Source organism: Sorex fumeus, unplaced genomic scaffold (assembly GCF_029834395.1).
Source record: "Sorex fumeus unplaced genomic scaffold, SorFum_2.1 ptg000009l, whole genome shotgun sequence".
NCBI lineage: Eukaryota > Metazoa > Chordata > Mammalia > Eulipotyphla > Soricidae > Sorex > Sorex fumeus.
In genome coordinates, this window is record NW_026606066.1 from 25,632,918 (window position 1) to 25,660,455 (window position 27,538).

Consider the following 27,538-nt stretch of genomic DNA (forward strand, 5'->3'; position numbering starts at 1 on the left):
TCCCCTTCCCCCTTTTAGCTATGGCACATCTGCTAACATTAATCACGAGGTGATCTCTCACCACTTACCCATGCTGATGTCTAGAAGCAAATGTCATCTCAAAATGACAAAAAAAGTGACTCATTCGCCGTGTTACCTGAAGGTACTGCCTACACAGAGTCTGCTTTTGTCAATGATGCTTTCTGCTCTAGTCTGAGTAGGTTTTAAAAATGAAAATTTGAAGGAGTGGTTGAGAAAAAAATGGGCCCTGGGTGTCAGAGGCAGGGCAAAAGAAAATAACTTCCCTGTATGTGGAGCTTCTGCGGTATATGGTTATTCAGGGAGTGGAGATGAGTGGCTGCAGCAAATCACACTTAGAGATGCCCGCACCAGCGATTTAAGAGGCTGCCGAAGCTTCCCACCTGGCCTCTTGGCATCTGGTCTCTGCTCTTTTGCTTCTGCCTCTATTTGAAGTCATTGTTGATCTTTCCAGTGAGCCATGCCAATCTCCTGTTTAAATTGCTTCTGCTGACTGTTAGCTGGAGGCTGTCTAGGGAGGGATTCCTGTGCTCTCCCCTGTGTGGGCTCAGTGTCATTGCACTGAGGCAGCATCAGTAGGGGCTAAGGAAGGGGATGGATTTGAATGACACTGAGTTGGCAGAATCACCTGGAGGTATGAGGGTGGATGAGCCTGCTTCCTGCACGCTGGTGTGGCAGTCAGGAGTGCCATAGTCGGCGTGGGAGAGAAGATGAGTTCAGTTTGAGGTCGATGTAGAACCTCACACGTAAGCACTTCTGCACGTTCAGCCCACTGCTGGGTAGGGTGGGTACTGTAGAGGGAGTGACAGCATTGGGAAATGAGGAGGACCACTGTCAATAGAGAAGGATTATCCCTGGTGGAATAATACACTGGTGGGAGAATAAAGATGACAATTCATCATTTACCACTTTGTGAAGAACCCAGTAAAAGCCATTCATCTGGACCATGTCTCTTGAAGGTTCTGGGGGAGGATCTTTCTTGGTTTCTTTCTAGCTTCTGCTGGTCGCCAGTATTCTATGGCTAGTAGATCCATCAACTACATTCTCTGTTTCTGCCCTCACTTGGATGTCTTCCTCATGCTTATTTGTCAAAATTTCCCTTTTCTGATAAGGATACATATTCACCACGAGATCAGGCATGATCTCATCTTGACTTGGTTACATCTGCAGAGATCCTATTTTCAGGTCACACAACTACAAGGTGTTGGAAATTTTGAGAATTGTGCCCCAGGATGGGAGGTGTGGGAGAGACCCAGTGTAGTTATATCTGAGAAGTGACACAGGCTAGTTTTGCCACAGGCCACGGGCAGAATGTGAAACCAATATAACAAGGGACAGCATTGAATTCAGGAGAGCTCATAGAAATTAAGTAAGAAAGACTTCTTCTGGGGAAAGAAAATAACATTTATTATATTTATATTTATTAACTTACTTACAAACTTAATAAAATTTTGTACCTACCAAATGTCAGTCAATCTTCAACATAAATGATGTTACTAAGAGTCACAATCACTGGGTGCTTTGTAAAAGAAATGATTTTTTTTGAGCAAACTCTGCATGTAAAGTACAGAATAAATAATTGATTTTTTTCCATTGTTTAGCTATGTATTGATTTTTTTTTAGAGACAAGGTTATTCTATTACCCGCTCTGGACTTATATTATAAGGAATGCTACCCTAAGTTTATAAGGAACTTACTTATATCTGATTATTACTTCTGAAAAATAAACTTTTGAGTTTACAAGTAATTTTTATTTAAAAAAATAGTATAGTCAGTGTGTTTACAATGCTGTTGGAATTTATAGTCTTTTTAATTCATTGTCATTGTCCTTCCGCTGTTCATTGTTGAGCGGGCCCAGTAACATCTTCATTGTGACACTTGTTACTGTGTTTTGGCATATTGAATATGTCACTGGTAGCTTGCCAGGCTTTGCCATGTGGGTGAAATACTCTCCAGGATCTCTGAGAGGGGTGGAGGAATCGACCCTGGGTCGGCCGGGTCGGCTGGGTCGGCCGGGTCGGCCACATGCAAGGCAAATGCCCTACCCGCTGTGCTATCGCTCCAGCATTTTAATTATAGTTTAGATAATCTGATTCTGACAGCTTTCATGTTATGGTGTTCATATGCAGTTACCACAGCCCACCAGCACCATTATCCCTGTGTCATCTTTAGTTCCATTATCAGTCCTCCCATCCTCTCTTTTTTGTTCTCTGGTAATCTCAGTTCTGTCATTCAGGGTCAAAGAGTTGTCATTCATATTATCTATTCCTTGATTTTGTTTTTATATATGAATGAGATGAATTTTATCACAGATGAATGAGATCATCTGGTATTCAGAGAAGGACCTGTCTTGGCCAGATGGTTGACTAGCTAAGCCCAGAGAGCTGTGTGGTATGCCTGAAACTGGGGTTTCTGTATCATATAATACACCTATCAAGGAACATACAACTCCTTAAAGCATATTGAAGGACAACATCAAAGAAATAATTATGTAATCCACAAAACCATCCTTGGTTTTTGCTTGGTTCTTTCTTGATTTATCTTAATGTGGAGAGCAGACCATGGCAGCCAGTGACTTGGATCTGTTCTGTAGCTGTTTCCTGCTTGTCCCATCCTTGCTCACCTTAAGGAACGTGACTAGACACTTAGAGAGCTATCTTTTCTTAAACTATTGGAAAAGCTGACATCTGGGCACATTTTCCACAGCAGATATAACGAGGCAAACAGTTGAATAAGGCAGCTCTTTGTAGCGTTTGATTCCTGTGGTTTGCTGTGATCTCTGCCATTCCCAGCAAATGCCAGTCCTGGGACCGAGTATCAGTTTGTATTGATCTTTGAACTTTCACCATTATTTCTTAGAGTAGAAAGTGCTTTCCTTATATTTGGGGCATATTTCTTTTTGTGTTTTGTTTTTTATTTATTATCTTTTTTTATGAAGGAGTACTGCTATTTATTCAGCCATTGAGTAAGCTGATTGAATTGGGCATGAACTCCACATTACTTTAAAAAAATTTTTTTAATGGATATCTGTGAGATAGACCATTACAAAGCTGTTCATAGTTGGCTTTAGTCATACAATGATCCAGCACCCATCCCTCCACCAGTATATATTTCCCACCACCAAAGTTCCTCTTTTCCCTACCACCATCCTCCATCCCCCACCCCCCAAACTCAGCCTCCCTCTATGGGAGACACTTTCCTTCTTGCGCTCTCTCTCATTTTCTTTTTGTGCATTATAGTGTGCAATACAGGTGGTAAAAGATGGTATTTGTTCAGGGCATTCGGTATTTTTATCCGGACGGTAAGACTGGAGTAACTTTTCAATTGGGTGGCAGCTTCAGGGTGTGGATGTGACTGCTGAGGCTTCTGGAAGTACAGGGGCAGGGGGAGGTAGCCCATTCGACCTGGAGAAAAACCTGGAGATTTCAGTCACAAAACACGCATACCAGAATTTTCAGCAGATTATAGTTTGGTGAGATCCATTCTGAGTCGGTGGAGTCAGGCTGGGGGTATGTTGGCGATTTTGGATTGTGGAAGCAAGAAGCTGCCAGGGGCTTTGCTTGGGCGGGCACAGGCCAACCCACCCCTCTCCAATTTACCCCAGTCAGTTCAGCCGTGTGCGTGTCCGAGCTTAACTGCAGCTTTTGATCTCTTTTATTTATGGGTCTCTGAAGCAAGGCCAATAGTAAAGATTACATGGTGGCACTGGAGTTGGTTCATGGGGGGTGGCAAGTGCTTCCATGAGTATTGGGAAGTGGGAGGAGGTAGCCCATCTCAGCGCCGAGAAAGTATGGAGATTTCAGTCAAAAACGCCGCCTACTAGAGTTTTCAATAGATTATATCAAAAATTGTAAATTTACTGTTTTTTGTAGATATTACCCTGATTGGTAGGCATTTATGTTTATGATCTCAATTTTAAGTAATTCTTTTTTGTGTATGTTACCTTGTTGTGGTGCTTCTGAAGTATCAAATTCTATGCAAGACCTTCATGTTGAATTGGATTTCTGCTTTAGAATCTATAAAGGAAAAAGTTCTTCCCTCTGTGTTTTCTTTGCTCTCATACTACCTCCGTACTCCAGCACACCTGACTCCAGATGTTATATAATTCAACTCAATTATGGCACTATCTATCCCAAGATAGTGTCAGGTGTCACATTTGAGGGGTGGTTCCCACAAAACTTCTATCCCCTGCTTTTTTCCCAGCATCCTCCTATTTCAGAGATAAGCCCAGGATTTTAGCTGTGTTTCAGAACAAACAAAGTCAAAACCAAGGTTCCTATAACACCCAGTCCACTTAAGGGATCAGCTAATTTGCTCCAGCATCTCACAGAACTGAAAAGGGCTTTAGTGGTAAGAGTATATGTATAGCATGTGTGAGACTCAAGGTTTAAACTTTGGCACTACATGCCAAGACCCCAGCATTGCTAGGGATGACCCTTATAGAAACAAACCATTTACTAGATCACTGATTTATTGGAAAAGGACATAATGCAGGAACAAGCAGATGAAAGTGATACATGCATAGGAAAAAGTAGAGGAAGAGGTAGAGAGTTTTCATGGCTTTTCAGGCACCCCACTCTCTCCAGATTGCCAAGTGTTTACCAATCCAGAAGCTTTGTGAATCCCATAGTTCAGAGATTTTTATGGTTTTATCACTTAGGTCTGATTGATGAAATCAGTGGCCACAGTTAGCTGAACTCAGCCTCTGGATGCTTTCCCATTTTGGAGCTTAGGGTCTGGGGCTGACAGATCTAGTACTTGGACCACAATTTTGGCTCCCCTGAGAATAGCTCCCATGCCAAAGTTATATATAGGCTGTTCCCCAAAGTCATATATAGGCTCTCCCCCACAGTCATATTATTAACATAAAAAGGGGCTTGTCATGAATAATGAATGACTTACACCATAATGACTCTGAAGTGACTGTAGGAACTGAGGGCAACAGATCAAACAAATATTACTGAAAAAGAGGTAAGAGCTTCAGGAACTGTGTTCCAGGAATAGTGGATGAAGGCCTAATGTATATTTCTTTTTTTTTTTTCTTTTTTTTTTTTGGGTCACACCCGGCTATGCTCAGGGGTTACTCCTGGCTCTGCACTCAGGAATGACTCCTAGTGGTGCCCAGGGGACCATATGGGATGCTGGGAATCGAACCTGGGTCGGCTGCGTACAAGGTGAACACCCTACCCACTGTGCTATCACTCCAGCCCCTTAATGTATATTTCTTGTTACAAATCACAGTATCATACATGTCATGATTTCAGGTGACTAGTTCATAAAGTTCCCTCTACCCCCAGGTATACCGTAGTGGACATAGCTGGATAAATGTTTGCAGTGAAATATTTGCAATTGGGCAAATTAAATAAATTTCAATATAACTTGAATAATGCATGTTGACTCAAGTAAATCTATACTGATAGAGATTTTTGTGCCTTTCTTTATAGACCATTGGAACGGTCCAGTGAAGATGTGGATATAATCTTCACACGGCTGAAGGAAGTGAAAGCTTTTGAAAAATTTCACCCAAACCTTCTACATCAGATTTGTTTATGTGGTTATTATGAGAATCTCGAGAAAGGAATAACATGTAAGAAATACAACTCCAGTGATATATTTTTATATGATTTTGCTCATTTGTGGTAGTCCTATGGAGAGAGCTAGCAAATGGAGTGTTTATGTGCCAACTCCATGAGCTTCAGCCAGCAGCATTCAGTTGACATTTCCCTTTTACTTTGTTTATTCAGTTCATGGAACATTTCCCAGCTCCTTTGTTCACAGCATGTAAATGGTCCTTACAGGAGAACCTTCTATCCAGATGGAACGGGTACAGTGATTCATATACTGAACTATATTCTTAGCTAGCAAAATATTTATTTTCTCTATCCAAAGAAATGGGATACCATGTGATAGTATAAGGAAAGGCAAAAGACATCTTAACTAATGCTAAGTAATGTTTCGACTGAACTTCATTGATACGGCCTGTTCCAGGTATCTCCAGGGGCCAGGAGAGTAAAATGGTTGGGTGACTGCTATTTTATATTAGCATTCGCTTTTAAAATTTGTTTTGCTTGGGGGCCACACCCAATGGTTCTCATAGATTACTTATGACTCTGTGTTCTCAGGGATTATCCTTGCAGGCTCAGAGACCATATGAGGTGTTGGATTGAACCTGGGTTGGTTGCATACAAGTCAAGTATCCTACCCACTATATGATCACTGCAGCTTCGGTATTTACATCTTTAAAAACCAGAAACTAAAGCAGCTAAAATTCATGGACATACTGATTTCCCTGGTTGAAAACTCTGGGGTGCCCTTGAGAGGGGGGCAGGCCCCTGGGAGGGGGGCAGGCCATGTACCTGCCTGCCAAAACTCTAGGAGCTGCATCCATGCCAATGGCAACCACATGTCCTCCACTTCACTACTATTCTCTGCAGAGACAACAGACTACGAAAAATTTCAGGTACCCTGGTGCCCAGGCTGAGAACTCTGGGGTCTTCTCAAAGTGAGGAGGGCAGCCTCCCACGGCCCCCACCCTGGCAGTCACAGACACAGCCCACTTCTGTCACCATGTCAACTCACTGGCCCAGACCACCATAGATCCTGAAGTCTCTGGGCTATATAACACCTTCTAATTCCTCAATACTGAAATTCTAGTAGGAACACACTAAATTAGATGGGAAAGGAACATTAAAGCCAACACAATTCAACAAACAAAAACAGTAACACAGAGGACTCAGCTAGCAACAAACAGATTTGTAAATCTTTAGACAAGAACTTAACAACCCCATATAATATGTAATATGTTTCACATAAAAATTGATTTTTTAAAAAAAGGATCAATTTATTATTTTAATCAATTTCAACTCTAGAAATCTCTGAACAGTTGTGGCTTTTGTCTCATTTAAAAATAAATTTTAAAAAAGTCAGAAATTTACCATCTGTTGAGATGGTCTATGTTGCAATAACAGAAAACTCCCAATCAACTGAACTGAATAATTACTCATACAAGAAAAAGTCAGTGACTTATATATCAGAAGTCCTTAGGTAGGATGGCTTCAGAGTTGGTTAATTAAATAGCTGATGACATTATTAAGATTCTAGACCCCCTCTTCCCATTTTATTTTTTCCCCCCCGTGCATGTTCTAATGTTGGCTTTTGTCCTCATATTTATCCCAAATGATCCTGATGAAACGATATCTTCTTGAGTCTCTTTTAGAAGTTCTAAAGCCGAGATCCTTTATTATTCTATTGGCCAGAAATGTGTCATGTGTCCACATAAAACTGCTTATTGGCAAAGTCTTATTTCAGCCATTCCTGACCAGTTGGATAAGAGGAAAATGGGGCCATGATTCACCTTTCTGGTGGGAAACCAATAGTGTCTGTCGAAATTTCATTCTCAAACACCTAGAAAACCATCACAGTAGAAATCATGTATAACCCTGTGGACCTGGAGCCAGAGTACAGTGGGTAAGATGTTTGCCTTGCTTTTGGCCGACTTGGGTTTGATACCTGGCATCCCATATGGTCCCCTGAGCCTGCTAGGAGTGATCCCTGAGCACAGAGCCAGGAGTAAGCCCTGAGCACCACCATGTGTGGTTCCCCCCAAATCATACCTAATCCCAAACTCAAAGATTATTAACATTTTGTAAGTATTCTCAAAATGAGTTTCCATGTATATGCAGGAAAGCTTAGGCATACTTCTGTTTGAAATAATTATCCATGTATATTGCCTTCAAACTAATAATGTCTTTTCTTACTGATATAAAAATTTTTATTGTCTTTGGGAATGGGACTCTATGTTCAGTTCATTTCCAAATGAATCTTCTATAAAATGTAAAGGAAATTTTATTGGCAAATGATCATATGTGTTTGAGACCAAAAACAAAAAGTTCCTGAAAGACAGGGCCCGAACTCTCAATAAGTAACTTTTCAGAGGCAAGGAACAACAATTACTTGAGAGACCAATTGCAAACTCATCAGTCCCCCATCTTAAGCTTATCATGGCACTTGGTAGGATGCCATTGTTGTTCTTCATCTTTCCACAGCATGTCTTAGGGAGTTTAGAACAGTTTGTCACCATTCATTATGACTCCTGGAAGCTTGCACGTATACAGGGAGCACTAGCCTTGCCGGAACTCAGCTTCCCCATCCAGTTGTCATGTGACTTTTCATTGAGTTATTCATATTTTTCTTTTCCTCCTCTGTTGACCTCTGACTCAGTGAAAAGAATTTTAAAAAATCAAATAATTCCATCTAGATATTTAGCTTAGGAGATGTAAAAGGATAGTTAAGTCTGTACTATAGAGTTTTGAACTCGTATTTTAAGACTAACTTTCCAAGATTCTGGTATTATTGGTATTAGCATAATATGGAAACTAAGGTTCTGTCCAAATTTCTATATGCTATGTGAGATAACACAAAGAAAGCAACATCAGTTTTAGAAATTTCTAATGAGGATCATTTCCAAAGAAAAGTTGTTACTGTTGTTACTGTGTCTGGCATATCGAATACTCTCGGTAGCTTGCCGGGCTCTCCGAGAGGGGCGGAGGAATTGAACTCGGGTCGGCCATGTTGGCCGCTTGTAAGGTGAATGCCCTACCCACTGTGCTATCGCTCTTTCAGGGCAATGAATTAGTAAAACAGGAAAATCTACATTGATAATACAATAGTTAGTTTTTAAGGCATAGTTTGTTTTTCCTCAGTCACTCACTGCTTACCTTTATAGGAGGAAGTTTATTTAAGAAAATATGCTGCCCTTAATAGATTTAGGAAGTACAGGTGTCAAGCTAATATTTTATTGACTCAAATAATCTTTTAAAAATGTATAATGAAACATATTTAAGATAAATTTCATAGGACTTCAGCCAGTTATTCGTAACTTTAGAGGATCTTACTGCATTTAGGGTTAGCATCTCTTATTACTGCTCTGTAAGTATAAGAGTTCTGTTTAATAAAGTGTTCCACTGCCTAGCATATTGATTAAGTAGAATATAACTGTGTTGTCAGAGGAGGATAAGAAAAATATGTTATTGTGAAGGTGAAGAAAGAGTGGTGAGCTCAACTAGGCCCAAGTCATGTATATAACAACAACATGGCCATGTAGTTTATATGTGAACCACCACCATACATTTGATATATTTATATTACTGTTTTTCAGTATTTCGCCAAGGTGATATTGGAACAAACTGGTATGCTGTCCTGGCAGGGTCTTTGGATGTTAAAGTATCTGAGACCAGTAGTCACCAGGTAAGATAAATCTTTTTTTATTAAGTAGAATTTACTCATTTTTGTTTTTAAAAGTTTTTTTTTCAGAGTACATAATTTACAATATTGTCGATGAGAGGGTTTGATGCATACAATGTTCTAACACCACACCCTCTACAGGTGTCCACATCCCTGATCATAGTTTTTTTAAAGATGTTTTCCATTATATTGTCTTTTATGGTAGTGTGGAGGGATGCTCGGGGTCCCAGGACATCTGTTACCTGGGATCAAAAACCTAGGACCTCGAAAACGGAACTCCTGTTTGCTGCTGGTGAGTATGTTATCTAGATAAGGCTCTATGGAAAACAATATAGAGATTCTTAAAAAAAAATTAAGAATGGAGTTTTCTTTTTACCTACCAATACCACCTATAGGCATATGCTCCCCAAATACAATAGCAGTAATTCAAATAGATATGTGTTCATTGTAGCACTTAGTACTATAGCCAACTTATGGATACAACCAAAATATCCACTAGCTAATGAATGGATGAAGAAGTTGTGGTCTATATCCACAAGGAGATATTATGCAGTCACAAAAACTTGTGATGTTTGTAGAAACTTGAATGGAGCTGGAGGATATCTTGTTGAGTGAAATAAGCAACACGTAGAAAGACAAATACAGGATGATCTCACTCATCTGTAGTACATAGAGAAACAAATAAAGAGTATGGATATGGACAGTGTCAATTGTTTACAAACTCCTTGCACTGGATTCAGATTTGAGAATACCAGATTGAGCAGGGGTGGGAGGTGTGTGTGAGGGGGGAAACATGATGTGGATGGAAAGCAACACAGTAACACAGGTGGAAGTACTATGGCATGTTGGTGATGTTAAAATGAAGTAATTGCTCCAAAACCAAAACTGTCAATCAACAAATAATAGGTGAATGGGAGGATGAGGAAGATTGACATACGGGGAGGGTCATGGATGCCTCTGTGGTGCTGGTATGCAGTAACTTTGTGTATCAGTACTAAAAATTTAAACAGCACTGCAAGCTTATTAACTGAATTATAATTAAAAATTTAAGAATAAAATAATACAGGTCCAGATAGTCCCACAGGCAGGGCACTTGCCTTGCATGTAACTGACACTGGCTTGATCCTTGACCACCTATTTGGTCCCCCGATGGGGTGTCAAGTGATGCATTGACAGGAGTGATACCTGAGGAGTGATCCCTGGGTGCATCTGGGGGTGCCCAATCTCCACCATCCCCCAAACAGAAACAAAGCCCAGTACCTTGTACATACAAAGCATGTATTCCTGTACTTGATCCCCATCCCCATTCTACCCCTGTGTCTTTTATGACATCAGAATTATACTTGTAAACTCACTTTCTCTTTCCTGTAGTAAGAAGTTGAATTCCTGTACTGAGTCGGTTAATAAAAATCTTTGGTGGTTTCAATATGGTGACTGGCGTCTAAACATGAGATGTGCAAACACACCATCCCCGTTTCCAATGCTTGCTCTCTGTTGGGAAAGTCAGATGTTTCCATCACAAGTGACAACTTCCTGTTGGGTCAGGGAAAATGTGGATGAAGGAGAGGGAGAAATAAGTCTTCTGGCATTTTTTCCTTAGATCCTTCCACCTGGTATCCTAACATTTCTTTTCTTGAGGGGGGGCCCCCCTTGTCGTTCTGTAAGGAGCTTCAAGAGGATAATCCAGGGGTAATATGGTCAACACAATCCCCTAAAATCTCTTACTGTTTCTCTATCTTACCTATCTTATCCTTTATCTTCACTAGACACCTTTAAGGATCTGGGAATCCTTGTAGGTCAAACTCATTTTCTCCTCTTACACATTTTTGTGAATATTTAAAATTGGGCCTGGAGGAGCTGGAGAGAGTACAGCAGGTCTGGCACTTGCCTTGCATGCTGTCGGTCGGGTTTGATCCCCACCATCCCATATGGTCCCCCTAGCACCACCACTAGGAGTAAATCCTGAGTGCAGAGCCAGGAGTAACCCCTGAACATCGCTGGGTGTGGCCTCCCAACAATAAATAAATAAAATTGGGCATACAGTCCCTATTGTACAGTTATAGTAAAGGTAAAGGTAAAGGCCCTCCCGTTGATCGTCGATTTGCTCGAGCGGGCCCAGTAACGTCTCCATTGGAGACTTTGTTGTTACTGTGTTTGGCATATCGAATACTCTCGGTAGCTTGCCGGGCTCTCCGAGAGGACAGTTATAGTAATCTATTGCTTTCTCATTACTGATTTTTAAAAAACTTCATTGACATTTTTCAATTTATAGTACTGTTTTTGATGGCTTACTATGAACATAATTCCAACACTACACCTTCTCTCATTATTTCTTATCCCATTGATGCGCAGAGCTTTCTGGTTTAGAGCCAGGAGCCTCAGATCTCAAAAGAATCCAAAGACTACCCTAAAGTTTCATGCTGAACATGCTCCAAGTTTTCTGTCCATGCAGTCAGGATTCAGATAAAGCCTGAGGAATGGGAACTGGTAATTGTAAAATTGGGAAGAATTACCAAGAAAACCAAAGACTCTGCTAGAAGGAAAATGAAGTTGCACATTTAATTGTTGAATGAGAGCCAAGACAAAACAATATGTTTCAAGGCCTTATTGTCATAAATTGACATCAGTATATATGACACAAAGATCATCACCAAAAGCCTAGTTCTGCTACCAGGCATCTTGTCCTTTGACCTCACCTTTTGAGGCAGGTACTGTTTTTATTTTCAGTTTGCTGATGCTGAAACTAAGACCCTGAGGAATTAAATGACTTTGCCCTCAGGTAGATGCCTGAATGCATGCTTTTAGCCACTGCTCTGTACTTTTCAGCAGAAGAGCATGATCATAAAGAAGCTACGTGAAGCATACAACTTCCTCTTGTCCTACTGCTTGCCATTCTTTGAGGTCACCCCTTTCAGAGTGTTCTTTACCAAGCATCACTAACTGCAGACTGCAGTCTTTAGGGTTAGCTTGTGGGCCCCTTTGCATGGAGCTGCTCCCAAGTCTTACCTAAACCATGGTCTTACCTGCAGAGATGTGTGGAGGGCACGAGACTGAGAGGAAGATGCCTCTTCCTGCTCCCCCACGTGATTCTGAACAGAAAATAGAGTGGGGAAGAAGCTATAAATAGGAAAGTGAGGGAAAATGGAAAGGAAGAGAAAGGTGAGAAGTATGGGGAAAGCCCAGAGAAGAGAATGAGCAATAAAAAAGAGCATGTGTACCGAAGGGAGGAAGCATAAGGTCAGTAATGATGTGCTGACACATTGGGTATAAAGAGCTGGTGTGAGAGTTTGATGAAATTAAAATAGAATTTGGCCAGGAACTCCCAGAATAGTGCCCTGGACCAATTATATCTCAGTAGGGGTCCTGGCAAAGAATAGCTGAGTAACATGTGGTAATGAGCTATAGTTTATCTTTTTTTCTATTTAATTAAACTTTTAATTTTATATTTCATGACTTTGGACTTCCGTTCCAACAAGAGAGCTTTTGTAAGCTGCATTTGTTCTTCCCTCCAGTTGTGAGGAATTGTGAGCTTTGTAATGAAATAAAAAACGTTTTTTTTTTTTCAGGGTGGAGGGCCATACCTGGCAATGCTCAGGGTTTGCTCCTGGCTCTGCACTCAGGTATCACTCCTGGCAGTGCTAAGGTGTCCACATGGGATGCTGGGGATCGAACCTGGGTCTGTTGCATGCTAGGCAGGTGCCTTACCTGCTGTACTTTCGTTCCAGCCCCCTAACTTCTTATGTTGCTGTTTGGCAGCAGAATTTCCTCTGTTTACTCTTAAAGTTTAACTGAAGGATAAGAACCACCCACATCATGGAGGGTAATCTGCACCAGCTTTTCTTAAAGTCTACTGATTATAGATGCTAATTATAGCTAAAAATAATCAAGTGACATATAGACCAATGTTTTACTAAACAACCATCTATCAACTGGAGATCCAAACTTAACTCTTGTACTTGGCCATGGGGAGTGAATCGGATGGGTATGGGTCCCCGAAGAAGGGCAGCAGAGTGGAATTCTACTCCTGATATGAAACCTTCCAAGGGCCTTTGTGATGTCACATGCTGGTGGGATATGAAACCTTCCAAGGGCCTTTGTGATGTCACATGCTGGTGGGTTTATCCCTGGTAACCTCCCTCACATTTACACAGCCAGATGCTGCTAATACCAGTCAGACACATCAGGAGTGACTTACCCACAAGTGTATGAGACCAAAGTCGCCTTTAAATTCATGTCCAGCACACACCAGATTCCATGTTCTTCCTGCAGCTCACTCAGGGGCAGTAAAGGAGAAAAAGAAGAGAAGTCAGTGAAGACCAGGTGAGAATTAAGGGAAGAGCATAGAGAGGAAGGTGGGGTTACTTGCTGGCCTGCCTCTCGATCCCCTTTGCTTACTTTCTTCCTAACCTGAGGGGTAGAACTCAAGAGAAGAGAATGGTAAAAAAAAAAAAAAAAAAAACAAAAAAAAAACCCAATGTTATTTTGTGAGTTTGAACCCTTGAGCCACGTTAGCTGAACTTGAATGGTGGGTGAAGGAGCAGTAAGAGCTAATGGGCCTGGAGCGCCCTCTACAGGCTATTATGTGCAGAGCACTCACCCAGTGCTTACCTTTCACAGGTAAATATGCTTAGCAACTTGCTTAAGTCACACAACCCCTGGGTATCAGAATCAAGTGTCAAGTATCTGTAACTCTAAAACTCAGAAGGTTTTTTTTTTTGCCTCAGGTGGTGGTAGGTTAACACAGAGGATGAGAAGAAGGAATGACTTTGTCTTTAGGAGTAATGACTGTGGGAGCAAGGTTTTTCTGTTCAGTGCCGGTAATGACCCCATGACCCCACTGCATTTGCCTTCCCAGCGTGGAGCTTGTCACCAACTGACCTCCAGCATGTGAGAGGGCGTGCTGGTTGGGAAGGCCCTCTCTCACTCCCTGCTGTTGCCCCAGGGCCCCTGGGCCCCTTCTCCTACCACCACTTAGATGTTAAGTCAGCTTGACTCCTCTGTGCATGACTTCTAGGATAAAGGGTGCGGTTGGGAAGTGTGATGGATAGGGAAGAAGTAGGGTGTAGAGGGGAGGTAGAATGGTTAGAGGTAGGATGTTGGGGGGTTTCTGAAAGCAAAGACCCTGACTTAGATATGAAGAAGGCTGGTGGTTGCACTAGCTGAAAAAAATGCAGAAGGAAGAAAATGATTTCAACAGAGCATTTTATACTGTACATTATTTTTATATTATACATTTATTGCATATTTTTCACTTGATGGATTTTTTTTAAATAAAAAGACTACCCTAAATTCTTTTATATGGTGATGGAAAGACACAAGTATATATAAATTTCAAGAATACACAGGGCATAAATAGTTTATTTGGCTCATAAATTCCTATTACCTTCCTGCCTACTTAAATAGATTGCTTTTTCTCCATCATGATCAATTCCTTCTGGGTTATTTTTGCCTACTAGGGTAAGACAACGTGGTTCTTTGTGCTCTATGGGATTGGTTTGGCAGGCTGTTCTTGAATTCTTTAGTGTTTTCAGTGGGACTGATGCTTTTCTCTGTGTCCTGTGAGTACAGAGGTCGTTACGTTCATGTTTTACTCCATTTCACTGTTTGAGCTGCTCAGTTAGGTAGACCCAAGTGAGCTATATGATGTCCATGTGATAAGAGCCAGTGATGAGGTGTTTGTATAGGGTCTGCCATGTTCCTCGAGTTTCCATGGAGTGGGGGTTGTGCTCTTCTTTTCGCCCTTGAATGTTGAATGCCTGAGATTATCAGAAAGAAAATCATCCCCATTTGGGGTTATACCTGGTTATGCTCATGGGTTACTTCAGACTCTGTACTTAAGAATCACTCCTGGTAGTGCTTGAGGGACCCTATAAGATGCCGGGGATTGAACCCAGGGTTGGCCATATGCCAGGCAAGTTCTGTACCCACTGTGCTATTGCTGTGGCCCCACATTTGGGAGAATATTAAAGCATAAAGTGATAATTTTGTGCTCTGAGTGATAATTAACTTGAATCCCTTATCTCAAAGGGCAGAATGGGGATTAAAAAAGCTAGTGGTGGGTTGTGACAAGCTAGTAGTTTGCCTCCCAGTTTTGCTGGGTATTGGCTCCTGTTGTTACTTTAGAAACCCAAATCTATCCAGTGGTAAGACATGGTAGGCTAGCTTTGTCACACCCTGTGCACCCGCCACTGGCATTGAATGCAGTAAGTAGTGGATTAAAAACAAAAACAAAAAGTAAATGATTGTGATGAACTATTTATAATAGCCAGGATCTGGAAACAGCCCAAGATCCTGGCAGCTGATAAAGAAATTGTGGAGTGTATGCACCATGGACTACTATACAGCTGTGAGGAAAGAGGAAATTGTGCTGTTTGCTGCAGTGTGAATGGAATTGCAGAGGATGAATATAATCAGTGAATCAAGTCAGAAAGAGAAAGACAGACAGCAAGTGTTCTCACTCATATGCAGAGTATAAGGAAGCACAGAAAGAGACTAGACAACGTCCATGGAAATGAACTTTGAGTCATGATTAATAGAACTGGGAACTGAGGAGGCAGGTGGGGACCCATTAACAGTGGTGGAGGGGTCTGGAAACACTGGTGGAGGGATAGGCGGAGCCGCACTGCAAAGATGTAACAACTTCAGCACTGTTGTAAACTGTGACACCTCTATTAAAAAGGTAATTCTGCTGGGTGCTGGCGGGAAGCCGCTTCTCACACAGGCCTTGTGCAGAGCCCCAGTGCTATATGCTTTGCCATCACTCTGCTTGTCTTTCTGCCAAGTTTCCCTAACTAAGGCAAAAATTTTTGGATGCTCTCCCAAGTAATGCTGGGGAACTATGAAGTATCAGTGGCTGAACCTCCATAGGGAAGGCACCACTACCTCGGGCATGCCTGAGGAGCATGCAGGACCCCATAGAGACCCTCATGTCACAGGGCCTCCATATTTTTGAACTAGCTCCCCACCACACCCCCATCCAGTCCAAAAATTGAAGAGTGGACCAAACGGAATTGATACAATCTGAGGGATGGGACTGTCCCTGAGAAGTGGGCCCACGGCATTCATGTTTGTTTCCTTGGTTACAGCCTTGAAACCTTGCTTGTATGTGAATTCTGGGAACATGGGTCATTCTTTTCTGCTCAGGGTTGGTGGATGACTAGGATCCTGGCAAAGATCTTTCTGAAAATCATGATGGTTCCACTGCTTCATCAAATGAAGCCTAAACCTGTGCCCCACATTCTGAGGCACCTTCTCCAGCACCCCAGACATATCCCAGCCAGTGACTGTGATTGTGCTTGCAAGGAGACAGGCCTCAGGATGACCTCCCCAGACCCACAGGCCACACCTGACAGGAACTCCCCTTGGCAACATGCACTGCAGAGAGATTAAGATTTCTGTATGACCTGTTGCACCATCAGTCTTTTGCCTCGTCCAACTAGAACACCCTCAGAGCCTCACGGCTCAGCTCAGCTCAGCTCTAGACTGGCTGCTTTCCATGCCTGCTTCACTGAATGGGCTCGAGTTAGAGATTTTACATTCTCACTGCAGTAACACTATGTGTGTATGTGTTTCTCATTTTTTTTGTGAATTCATTTTGAGTTAGAAGTGAGTATTAGAATAAAACATCATGGTCACGGTCCTCCCGTTGTTCATTGATTTGCTTGAGTGGTCCCAGAAACGTCTCCACCGTGAGACTTGTTGTTACTGTGTTTGGCATATGGAATACGTCATGGGTAGCTTGCCAGGCTTTGCTGTGCAGGCGAGATACTCTCAGTAGCTTGCCAGGCTCTCCGAGAGGGGCAGAGGAATCGAACCTGGCTTGGCCGGGCTGGCTGCATGCAAGGCAAACGCCCTACTGCTCTGCTATCGCTCCAGCCCAGAATAAAACATAATAGTTATAAATAGTAAGAGGCTTATAAAACTTATTATAATATCAGATGACAACACCCAGATTCTTTGTGTGTTTGTGTGTATATGTGTTTCAGAAAGAGAGAGGAAATCATATTTTTCTCTGTAGATTTTTCAGACCTTTTTAGCCTGGAAAATATCTAAATCCTAGATACATAGAAGGTTTAAATTAATCTTTGCACAAAAATGATATAGCTTCTGAGGCCAGAGACATATTACAGCAGGTAGGGTGCTTGCCTTGCACATGGTTGACCCACGTTTGATCTGCAGCATCCCATTTGGCCCCCTGATCCCCACTAGGAGAGATTCCTGAGTTTGGAGCCAGGAATAAGCCCTGAACATTTATGGGCATGGTCCCCAAACAAACAAACAAAAAGGAATAGTTTCCAGGAAAAAATTTTTAGAAGGCAGCTATGCTCATTTCAATACCTCCAACAGAACTATGAAAGAATTTCTGATGAATACAGTATGATACAAAATTAGAAGATTTGGGTGGGATATTAGAGAATATAGAGAAAGTAGAGCATATACACACATAGATGTATATGTGTGTGTGTGTATGTGTATGTGTGTGTTAGAGGATTATCTTCTTGACCAAAGAGCAGGTGTAGGTACTTGGAGATGAGAGAGAGAGTAAAATTTTATTTAATGTGTGAAGACTGAGCCTGGCTAATGCCAAAATGTATCAAGTCATGAATGCAGTTCACATAGAATTCATATCGTTTAGATATAGGATGCTCCTATTCTACGGGAGCAACTTTAAAAAAAATGTATTGAATCACCATGAGGAAGTTACAAGCTTTCATGTTTGGGTTAAAAACACACAATGATCAAACACCCAGTAGACATTCCCCACCACCAATCTCCCCAGTATACCCCCATTCACTACCTTCCCCCTGCCTCCATGGCAGACAATATTCCCCATACTCACTCTCTACTTTTGGGCTTTATGGTTTCCAACACAGACACTGAGAGGTCATCATGTTTGGTCCATCAACTACTTTCAGCACATCTCTCCCATCCCAACTGATTCCTCCAGCCATCATTTTCTTAGTGATTCCTTCTCTATTCCAGCTGTATTCTATGGGAGCAACTTTCACATCTGTCATGTACAATGGTTGCTAACATAGGCAATGACTGGTATAACCAGTGATTAATGCATTGTTTTAAGTTCCATATAGACATTTACTAATTGTTTCTGTGACTGCATCCCATTTCTGCTCAAGCAGTAGAATTGGTCTGGGTTTTCTACTCTGTTTTGGTAATAACTTTATGACTTAACGAGCTAGTCATCTTTGCCCAGCCTCTAGGACGGTCACTCGAAGGTCCTGCTTCTAGTTCTTGCTTCTGCTCTGAATTTTCCAGCTAATACTGATGAAAACATCCATATCTATGTAACAGAGGTAGACCTAAATTGTCAATACTTACCTAATGCAGGTCACAGTGGTTAATGAAAGACTTTTTTGGAGACCTTCCCGCTGCCACTTGATTGTGTGACCTGAGGTGAGTTTAGATTACCTGAAAGTTGGAGACATGAGTTTTCACTTCAAATAAGTTAATGTATAAAAGGTCTGGCATAGGTTGCATAAGAGTAAGTTTCCTGGAACTGGAGAGATAGTATGGTGGGAAGGGCCTTGCCTTGCATGCGGTCAACTTGGGTTTGATCTCCAGCACCGCCAATATCTCCCAAACCCCATATAGTCTCCTGAGCCCTGCCAGGAGTGATCCCTGAGCACAGAGCCAGGAGTAAGCCCTGTGTGCCACCTGGTGTGGCCCAAAACCCAAACCAAAAAAAAAAACCTCCACAACAAATAAAAGTAAGGTTCCCTGTGGGCTTTTAAAAATTATTATTATTGGGGGCTGGAGCGATAGCACAGCGGGTAGGGCGTTTGCTTAGCATGCAGCCAACATGGCCAGCACAGGTTCGATTCCCAGCATCCCGTATGGCCCCCTGAGCACCGCCAGGAGCAATTTCTGAGTGCATGAGCCAGGAGTAACCCCTGAGCATCGCTGGGTGTGACCCAAAAAGCAAAAAAAAAAATCATTATTATTATTATTTTTATTTTTAGTATATGTGCTGCTGAAATGAGCGAGGTTGGAGCGATAGCACAGTGTGTAGGGCATTTGCCTTGCACGTGGCCGACCTGGGCCAACCCCGGTTCAATTCCTCCTCCCTTCTCAGAGAGCCCGGCAAGCTACCGAGAGTATCGCACCTGCATGGCAAAGCCTGGCAAACTACCCGTGACAGATTCGATATGCCAAAAACAGTAACAAGTCTCACAATAGAGATGTTACCGATGCCTGCTCGAGCAAATCATTGAACAACGGGAGGACAGTGGACAGTGGTTTATTATTATTATTATTATTATTATTATTATTAATTATTTTGCCACTCACTGGTGTTCAGGCTCACCCCCTGTCTGGGCATGGGTCTCGAGACGATATGTACTGCCCAGGGATTGAACTAGGTCTGTCATATGTCTTAACCCCTATGTTTTATCCCTGACCCCTGTTCTTTTCAATTAAAATTTTTTTAATAGTTCCTGCGTTTCTTTGTTTTGTATTGTTTTTTCTTTTTAAAATTACTATTGGTGAAAGAAAAGTCAGCTCCCACAGTGGAATGCTGTTAGTTGCAATGTAGTGCTTTCATGTTATCACAAGAGGGCAGTGTGAGAATGGATTAAAAAGCAGGAAACACTTATTGCAAAGAGCAAGTTGAACATTATTTGTTCAGCCATTTCATGAGATCAGAGGAGCCTGCACTTCGCTGGGCTTTGGCCCTCACTGTCTCAGACCTCTCTCCTCTCCTGTGCAATTCCCTAACTATTTGGGGTTCAGGTTTTGCGAAAATGATCTCTTATAGATTTTCATTCAGAAGTCATGTGCTTTTACTTACCCTCTCTTTCCTCAGCAAACATGTATTTTAGTGTTTTGTTCCTGTGTGTGTAACCCAAAGGATAGACAGGGTTGCCCATCATATGGCTGCCTCTATTTCCCCATCCTTGTCTCTCTGCCTGGGTCTTCCATCGTTTCACCCCACTATGTTCAGAAGAAGAACGTTGCCCTAATCAGGTGATAGTTTCTGAGCATCTGTGTGGAGCTTAAAGAGCTTTAATGAAAAGCATCCTGTCCATGTGGCTGGTCTGTCATCTCTCACCGTTTGTCTGTGCTCAGGTCCTGTTGTGTAAGAAGCAGTGTATGAAGTACCCATAATGCATCTAGGTAATGCTAGTTCTGTTGGCACTCTGCTTGGGTGAGTGCAGGGCTAAACCAGAGCACAGGACAGACCAACTGTCCCTTGAAACGGAGCTGCCCCTCCTAAAAGCCTCAGGTACGAAAATGTACCACTGCCCCATTTTCATGGAACATTCCCACAGTTTACCCTGACCTCTTGTCAACACTCCAGTTCCAGAAAAAGGCTCTGGGAGCAACAAATCATGCCTTTTCGGGAAGAAAAAAAGCCACATTTGGGTTAGAAGGAGTTTGCCTTTGTGTGTTGGCAAGAAACAAATCAACAATCCTTTTGATGGCATATACAGATAATGTGTCGATAAAACTCAGGAGATTAGGCTCCATTAGATTTTTATTTTTAAAAGGATTTGGAGTATTTAGTAAATTCCAGTTCTAAATTCAAGCTTATGAAATAAACTTAGGCACTCCCCAACGTAACAACAAGTATGCTTGAAGTAACATTGTCAAGATACTTGCTTTGAAAGAACCTGTGTTTCAGGTTCTCCAAGCTCAAAGAACTTACTTATTCCTTGAGGGATAATTGGATATATATTCCCAAACAAAAAAATAGATTCTGAGGCATTGCATTCTTCTGGAACATTAATTAAAGTGAAAAGACTAACTGCTGCAAAGTAAAGGGAGCCAATGCCCCTTGAAGTCACAGATCAATTAAAGTAACCTGAATGTTACCGCAGAGATTCTTATGTCTAGAGTACTGATTGTTACTTATTTAAAATTTCATCAGAACACCTGCGATTTGTGAAAGTTAGACGTGGCAGCTGTTTATTCACATTTGCAAGGCATGAGCTACTGAGCTTGGCTACCAGGACTCATTGTCAGCGGCTGTCTCTCCACCATTCCCGTGTTCATCCTAGTGCCGTGTTTATGATGAAACAGACAAATAAAATGCCTCCTATGAGAATGGCCGCTTCAAGTAAACCCAGTGCAACATAATTCAGTCATACAAAGCAGATAAATTAAGGGGTGATTAGTTGCAGTACAAAAGGATTCTTTGATTTACAGCAGGATTGTCAGAAGGATTCCTTTGAACACAGGCTCCCCTAGAGGGCTGAAGTGTTTTGCAGATCATTCAAACCACTTGACATCCAGACTGGGGACAGAGAAACTTGGGATATAAGTGTTGAAAAGCTGTCACTAATTGAAGCTTAACACAAAATGAATATAGTGATTCTCTGTCATTTAAATAATGGAAAACTCGGGCCCAAGGGATAGCACTTAGGTAGGGTACTTGCCTGGCAAGCCAGGTTCGATCCCTGATGCCCTGTGTGGTCCCTGGCGCCCTGCCATGTGTGATCTCTGAGCATAGATCCAAGAGTTAGCCTTGAGCAGCACTGGGACATGGCCCCTCTTCCCATCACTAAATACAAAATCCATTTCTTCTTAGCATCATAAACAACCTAAAGATATATATAAAAAAAAGGGCTAAGTCAGAAATAATTAAGTCCCATAGCACCTCCTGTGTACCACAAAGCATCCAGCACTCTATGTATAATGTTATTTTACTCATATTGAATCCTCCTGGTTATCTTATAAGAAAGATTGTGCTTGGGGCTGGAGCGATAGATAAAGGTGCTTGCTTTGTACATGGCCTACCTGGGTTTGATCCTTGGCCCTCAGTATCGTCCCCTGATCCCAGGAGTGATCCCTGAGTGTGGAGCCCAGAGTAAGCCCTGAACATTGCAGGTGTGGCCCAAAAACAAAAGAAAAGGGAAAATTAAAAAAAAAAACGGATTGTGTTCATGTCACCAATGAGGATGTTGGGGTCCTGTACCCAGAGTCACAAGGCTAGTGAGCACTGAGGTGAATTTCACTTCTCTGTTTCCAAGGCCTGACATCTTCTCACTATGCTACCTCCAGAGAACTTTCCCTGAAGCATCAAGCGAATAGCTTTGGGGTCTCCAAGGCAGAGTCCTTTGCCCCAGGTCCTTTGTCTGCCTTGACACCATTAATAGCACCATTGATGAGCCATTGTACCAGACATCCCCTGTCTCGTGGTACTGTCTGGTACCAGTGCCTGGTTCAGTGCCCAGCAGGCAGAAGAGGAGAACCTGGAGATTAGGAGGGGCCCATGGCATTTCCTCCCACCAGGGCTGAATTTGCCTAGGGTGAAGGGTTCCTATGGAGAGGTGGAATAGCAGGTTGAGTTTGGGCTGGTGGTTTGTTCCCTTCTCTCCTAAAGTGCTCAGTCTGAGGGAACGTGATCCCCTCGTGGAAATTAGGTGGTCCCCAATATCCGGACTAGAAAGGAGCAGCACTCGGGTAGAGGTAGAGCAGCAGTGAACATTTTATATTTCTTCCTGGTGACTCAGACTTGGTCGGTTCACAGGCAGTCTGTGGACTTGCTGACTGAAAAGAGAATGTGTCTGGGTTACATTAATACTCTAAGAGATTTTCCCTACCGAGCTTCAGCGAGAGGTATTTAAATGTCAGGACAATTTAAGGAGCATTTGGAGCGGTAATTTGACAGTTTCGAGTCTCAACTCATCCACTTAGGAGCCCCATTCGTGGGCAAATTGCTGAACATCTTTGAGCCTCATTTTCCTAAACCCGTAAAGTAGCAGTAATGATACTGATGCTGCAGGATTGTTTTAGTACAACAGGCAATAATTTAGATAGCCCCAGTCTTTCAAAGTTGACATTAGGTGGCTTTGCTTTTAGGAAAGACTAAGTAGTCAGAAAAGGATTTCTTTTTTTCTTTTGGACCAAAGGCACAGAGTGAACTTAGTGGTCTGTGTTCCCATTAGCTGCCACTGAGGCACGCTACATTTGGCAGCTTCTTGCCCATGCTGATTCTTGCCAGCTGTGTATCCCAGCATTCCTGCATTCACTACGTGTTAGTGTTGCTCTGTTTTCTGTGTCATTTTATATGATTTGGGAGTAGGCTGTGACGTCTTGAAATGCTCAGAAAGGTTTCTGTACAAATGATGGTAATTGTGTCCTCACTTTATGCCATTTTGGTTTTTGAAAGGTTTTATGGGGGTCTTCTACTTCTGAATAGTGGGGGGAACCTGCATTCACAACATGGTGAGCATTTCTGTAGAGTCCACTAGTGTTACAAGCAGCTTAAATAGATGGCCTCATAGAACAGTTGCGAAGGTTACAGTCAAGACAGCTGGGACGGGCATTCACCTGCAAAGGAACCCTCCTTATGCACACCACACAGTACAACATATACCTCACACACACACACACACACTATAAAAACACAACACACCTAACCAAACCACACACAGACACACTCATCCCATTTATCCTGATGTTCAAGATGATCTCCATGCTGAAGGGTAATGAGCAAGTAAGTGAATTAGAGGTAGGTATAGGAGTGACCAGGTGGAAACACAGTTGAGGAGGTTCAGGGTTTGTTGGGAGGAAGAAACCAGATGGCCCGTCAGTGATATACTCTATGTAATTCCTTCTTTTTGAAAATCCCACAGGAAACACACTTTACAAATACACTGAAATCTTCCCATGGGTCATCCTAGAGATACTGAACCTCTCAGGTGCTTGGTTGTAGGCCGTGAGAGATAAGCCAGTTCCTACCCCTATTGAGAAGTTCCAGAGCTGTCAGAAACTCTGGATCTGGATTTCTCAGAGAAATCCTAGAGGCAAGGATTTGGTTGCAAGTGACGTTTGGGAATCTGGCCCCCGGTTGTGTTGTAAGGGAATGAGGAGGTTAGACAAGGGAGGAAGGAAAGCCAACAAAGTATGTGGCCCTGAGGGTTTCCAGTATGAGGGGGCTCAGTCCTGCAAGAGTGGAGAGGCTGCAAAGGTTAGGAACCTCCTGCACCCTGCATCTTGGATGGAGACTGCACCTTGATGCTTTTAACTGCCCAGCACTCTGCTCTCAGGCATGGCACTATAGGTGTCAAGGGAGGAAGCCATGCCTGAATGTGAGAAATGTCTGGAAAACTACAAACGACCTTGACTGTGGGGGTATGGGATGGAGGCTGGGCATATGGCAGGACTCTGGCACCCTCTGATAAATCCACCTGCCTACATCAAAGACTTACACGTTTTTTAGATCTTCTGTTTATGTATCTGAAAGCTTCTCAGAATGAATTGCCATCTTATTGAAAAATAGGACATTCCTTTGCTCCTGTTAATGTTTTGCATTTCCCAACTGCTTTCCTCAGTCTCTGTAAATATTGTTTTTTCCGGTGGTCTCTCTGAATTACTCTACAAGCATTACTCTACATTACTGAACATTACTCTGCATATGAGAAAGAGACAAGTTGTTGAATAATCCCTCTTAAATACGACTTGAGAAATGAGATCTCTAGAAGTTAAGTGTCCATGAGATAGTTATGTTATAGTCTCAAGCCTATGCTTTAAGCACAGCTATATGATTTTAGAATTGGAATTCTGACCTACAAGAATATGATTAGAACCAAGTGTGGATCCAAACAAGATGGTTTCTGTCACATTGATTCACATTCTTCTTGTTCACATTGATTTTGTCTTTCAAGGTATGTACTTGAGCTGTCTATACTGGTCATGCTACATGAGAGAACATTTGAATATAAGTCTCTCTTCTTGGTAATTATTTTCTAAGCATGTTGCAAGGACCTGCCTACAATTCAGAAGCAAACAATGTCCGTCACCCATGGGTGATTAAGGTAGTGACTAGTGTCTAGAGTGAAAAGCGTTCTTTTTCTGTAGGAATTTTATTTTCCCTGGGTTCACTGATCTCAGTGCCTCCAATCCTTATTTCTTCAGTTCATTCAGATAGGGAAAAAATACTGAGTCTGCTGAAAGCAAGTTTCAATTTGCAGGTAGCACTACTAGCTAGTAAGGTTTTATAACCCTCATTCTGAGATCAGAACTGGTATCTTTGTATCTCCTTCCTTCAGCGTGATGAGTTGGGGATGAAGGAGGAAACTTAGGAGGGATTAATCATTTCTGTTAAAGCCTGAAAATGTGTGTGACAGCTTCTTGCAGGGCCCCTAACACAGGGAACTACACTGAGAAGAGCAATTGGGAATAGTAACATATCTAAACTTTATGAGTTTGGGTAATATCAATCCAGGAATCATTACAGTATTTTGTTCTACTGCAGGAGTCACTCACTAGTCAAAGGACAGGCTCACTGAGGCTTTCTCAGCCAGTGTATCTTATCAAAGCTCCATGTGTCAGGGATAGGTGGGGTTGTTGAGAAGGAGATTGCTTGTTTAGTTCATAAAAATCTATAGTAGCTCAGGAATAACTGGTCTTCATTGTTCATTTGCATGGAACTTTGAAGGTAACCTTTGATATTTAAGTTGTGTGGATGGTGACTGGAGTCACATTTATCCAACCCTCTCAATATTTAAAACATGAAGTAGAATTTACCCTAGAAAGGAGAATTAGTTTTAAAAAGTTCTCTCAGAAGGTCTCAAATAATAGAAACATGAAGTAGGATATTGGGTTTTATTTTGGGGCCACACCAAATACTCAGAGGTTAACTCAGGAGTTAACTCCTGACCCTGCATTCAAGAATGACTCCTTGTGGGCCGAAGCGATAGCACAGTGGGTAGGGTGTTTGCCTTGCACACTGCTGACCCAGGTTCTATCCCTGGCATCTCATATGGTCCCTCAAGCACTACCAGGAGTAATTTCTGAGTGAAGAGCCAGGAGTGACCCCTGAGCATTGCTAGGTGTGACCTAAAAGGCAAAAAAAAAAAAAAAAAGAATGACTCCTTATGGTGGTCAGGGAACAATATGGGATGCTGGAGATTGAACCAGGGTAGGATACACATTTGGAAGGCAAATGACCTACCTGCTGAACTATCATTTTGGCCCCTGAAGTAGGCTATTGGACTTCTCATGGGAATCTGATGATATTCCAGAGAATTGTGGAAGTTTGTGATTTATCTTAATGTCTGTGTTTTTATTCCTCAACGATGCTTAACTTATTGGCTATTGATATTTCAGTTCTGGGGATGTTTTCCTGACAGGATCTGTTTGTAGCTGCCTTTGTGGAAAATGTATTAGCAGGCTGTTCTGAAATTTTTGCTGATGTTTCTTTATTTTTCTGAGATGGTATTGATTTTATTCTCCTGAGCACAATTTTATATGGTAATATCAGTGCAGAGGCAATTTGCTATGGTTCAAGGAACTGGATTCTTATGGGCATTTGTTTTAGTAATGTGATTACCGAGCTCCTAACTTGATCTTAATAACATTTTCCTATTATCGTGTATTAGATGCATGAAAAGAAAACTGTATTTTGTAACTTAGAGGACTACCCTTGTGTATCTCTCTTAGTTGATAATGTCCTGCAAAATTAATGTCCACGTAATTTCATGGGACTTTTTGCATTACTTGAAACTAGTTTGGATTAAATCCAAGTGTTATCACCAATGTTGCATGCAAAGAGGAAATCTTTTTTTTTTTTAGTGTACCTTAAGGAACTGTAAAATCATTGATTCACAGCCTTTTAATTTTTAATTTGTCATCCTGATTATGACTTTATTTAAAAATTAGTAAACACTAATCCATAAATTTCTAAGATGCTGCATCTTAAATTTAGTTGACAAAGATCACATTTGTTTTAAGTATGAGGTTAAGTCTTCTATGTAGAAAACAGACACTAACTTGTAATTTATATAGCTAACATTTGAAAATAACAATTTAAGTAGAAGGTTATAAAAATGTGTCAATTTTTAATTAAATGAATTGATTGCATTTTGTGAGTCAAAGCGTTTAGAGTTAAAACAAGGAAAAATACATCGAAGAGCATAGACCATAAAAGAATATTAATCCCCTTCTGCAGTATTTCTTATATATGAGTTGCTGGTTATAATGTAGGATTGTGTGACTTGTAGGATTTAACTGTTCATATCTCCAAAAGATGGTTTTATAGGCAAGATGCAGAAAAAGGGAATGTATATATGGCAATATTTCTTTTAGTTACAGTAAGCGTACGTATTTTAGTAAGATGAAGGAAGAATTACTGAAGATTAACTTTCACTGCGTAAAAACAATGGACTGACTCCTCTGTGAGGTACTAGTAATCATTACCATCCTAGTAATCTCTTACATGTGTTTTCCAGTCTAATCTTACATGCATTCTCCAGGTTACTTTTGGATATTCTGCTTGACTGATTCACGGCTTTTTAAAAAAGGCAGCTATAGTCCA

General features: G+C 41.7%; 1 protein-coding gene across 3 annotated transcripts in view; it reads left to right on the forward strand.

Annotated features, from left to right (window-relative positions):
- The window catches only part of RAPGEF4 (Rap guanine nucleotide exchange factor 4), a 336,825-nt gene that overhangs the window by 47,774 nt on the left and 261,513 nt on the right, over positions 1–27,538 (forward strand). For all 3 annotated transcript variants that reach the window (XM_056110137.1, XM_056110139.1, XM_056110136.1), the window contains exons 2-3: positions 5,463–5,605; positions 9,176–9,264. In XM_056110137.1, the coding sequence (XP_055966112.1) occupies positions 5,463–5,605; positions 9,176–9,264 (232 nt within the window). The remainder of the gene's footprint in view (positions 1–5,462; positions 5,606–9,175; positions 9,265–27,538) is intronic.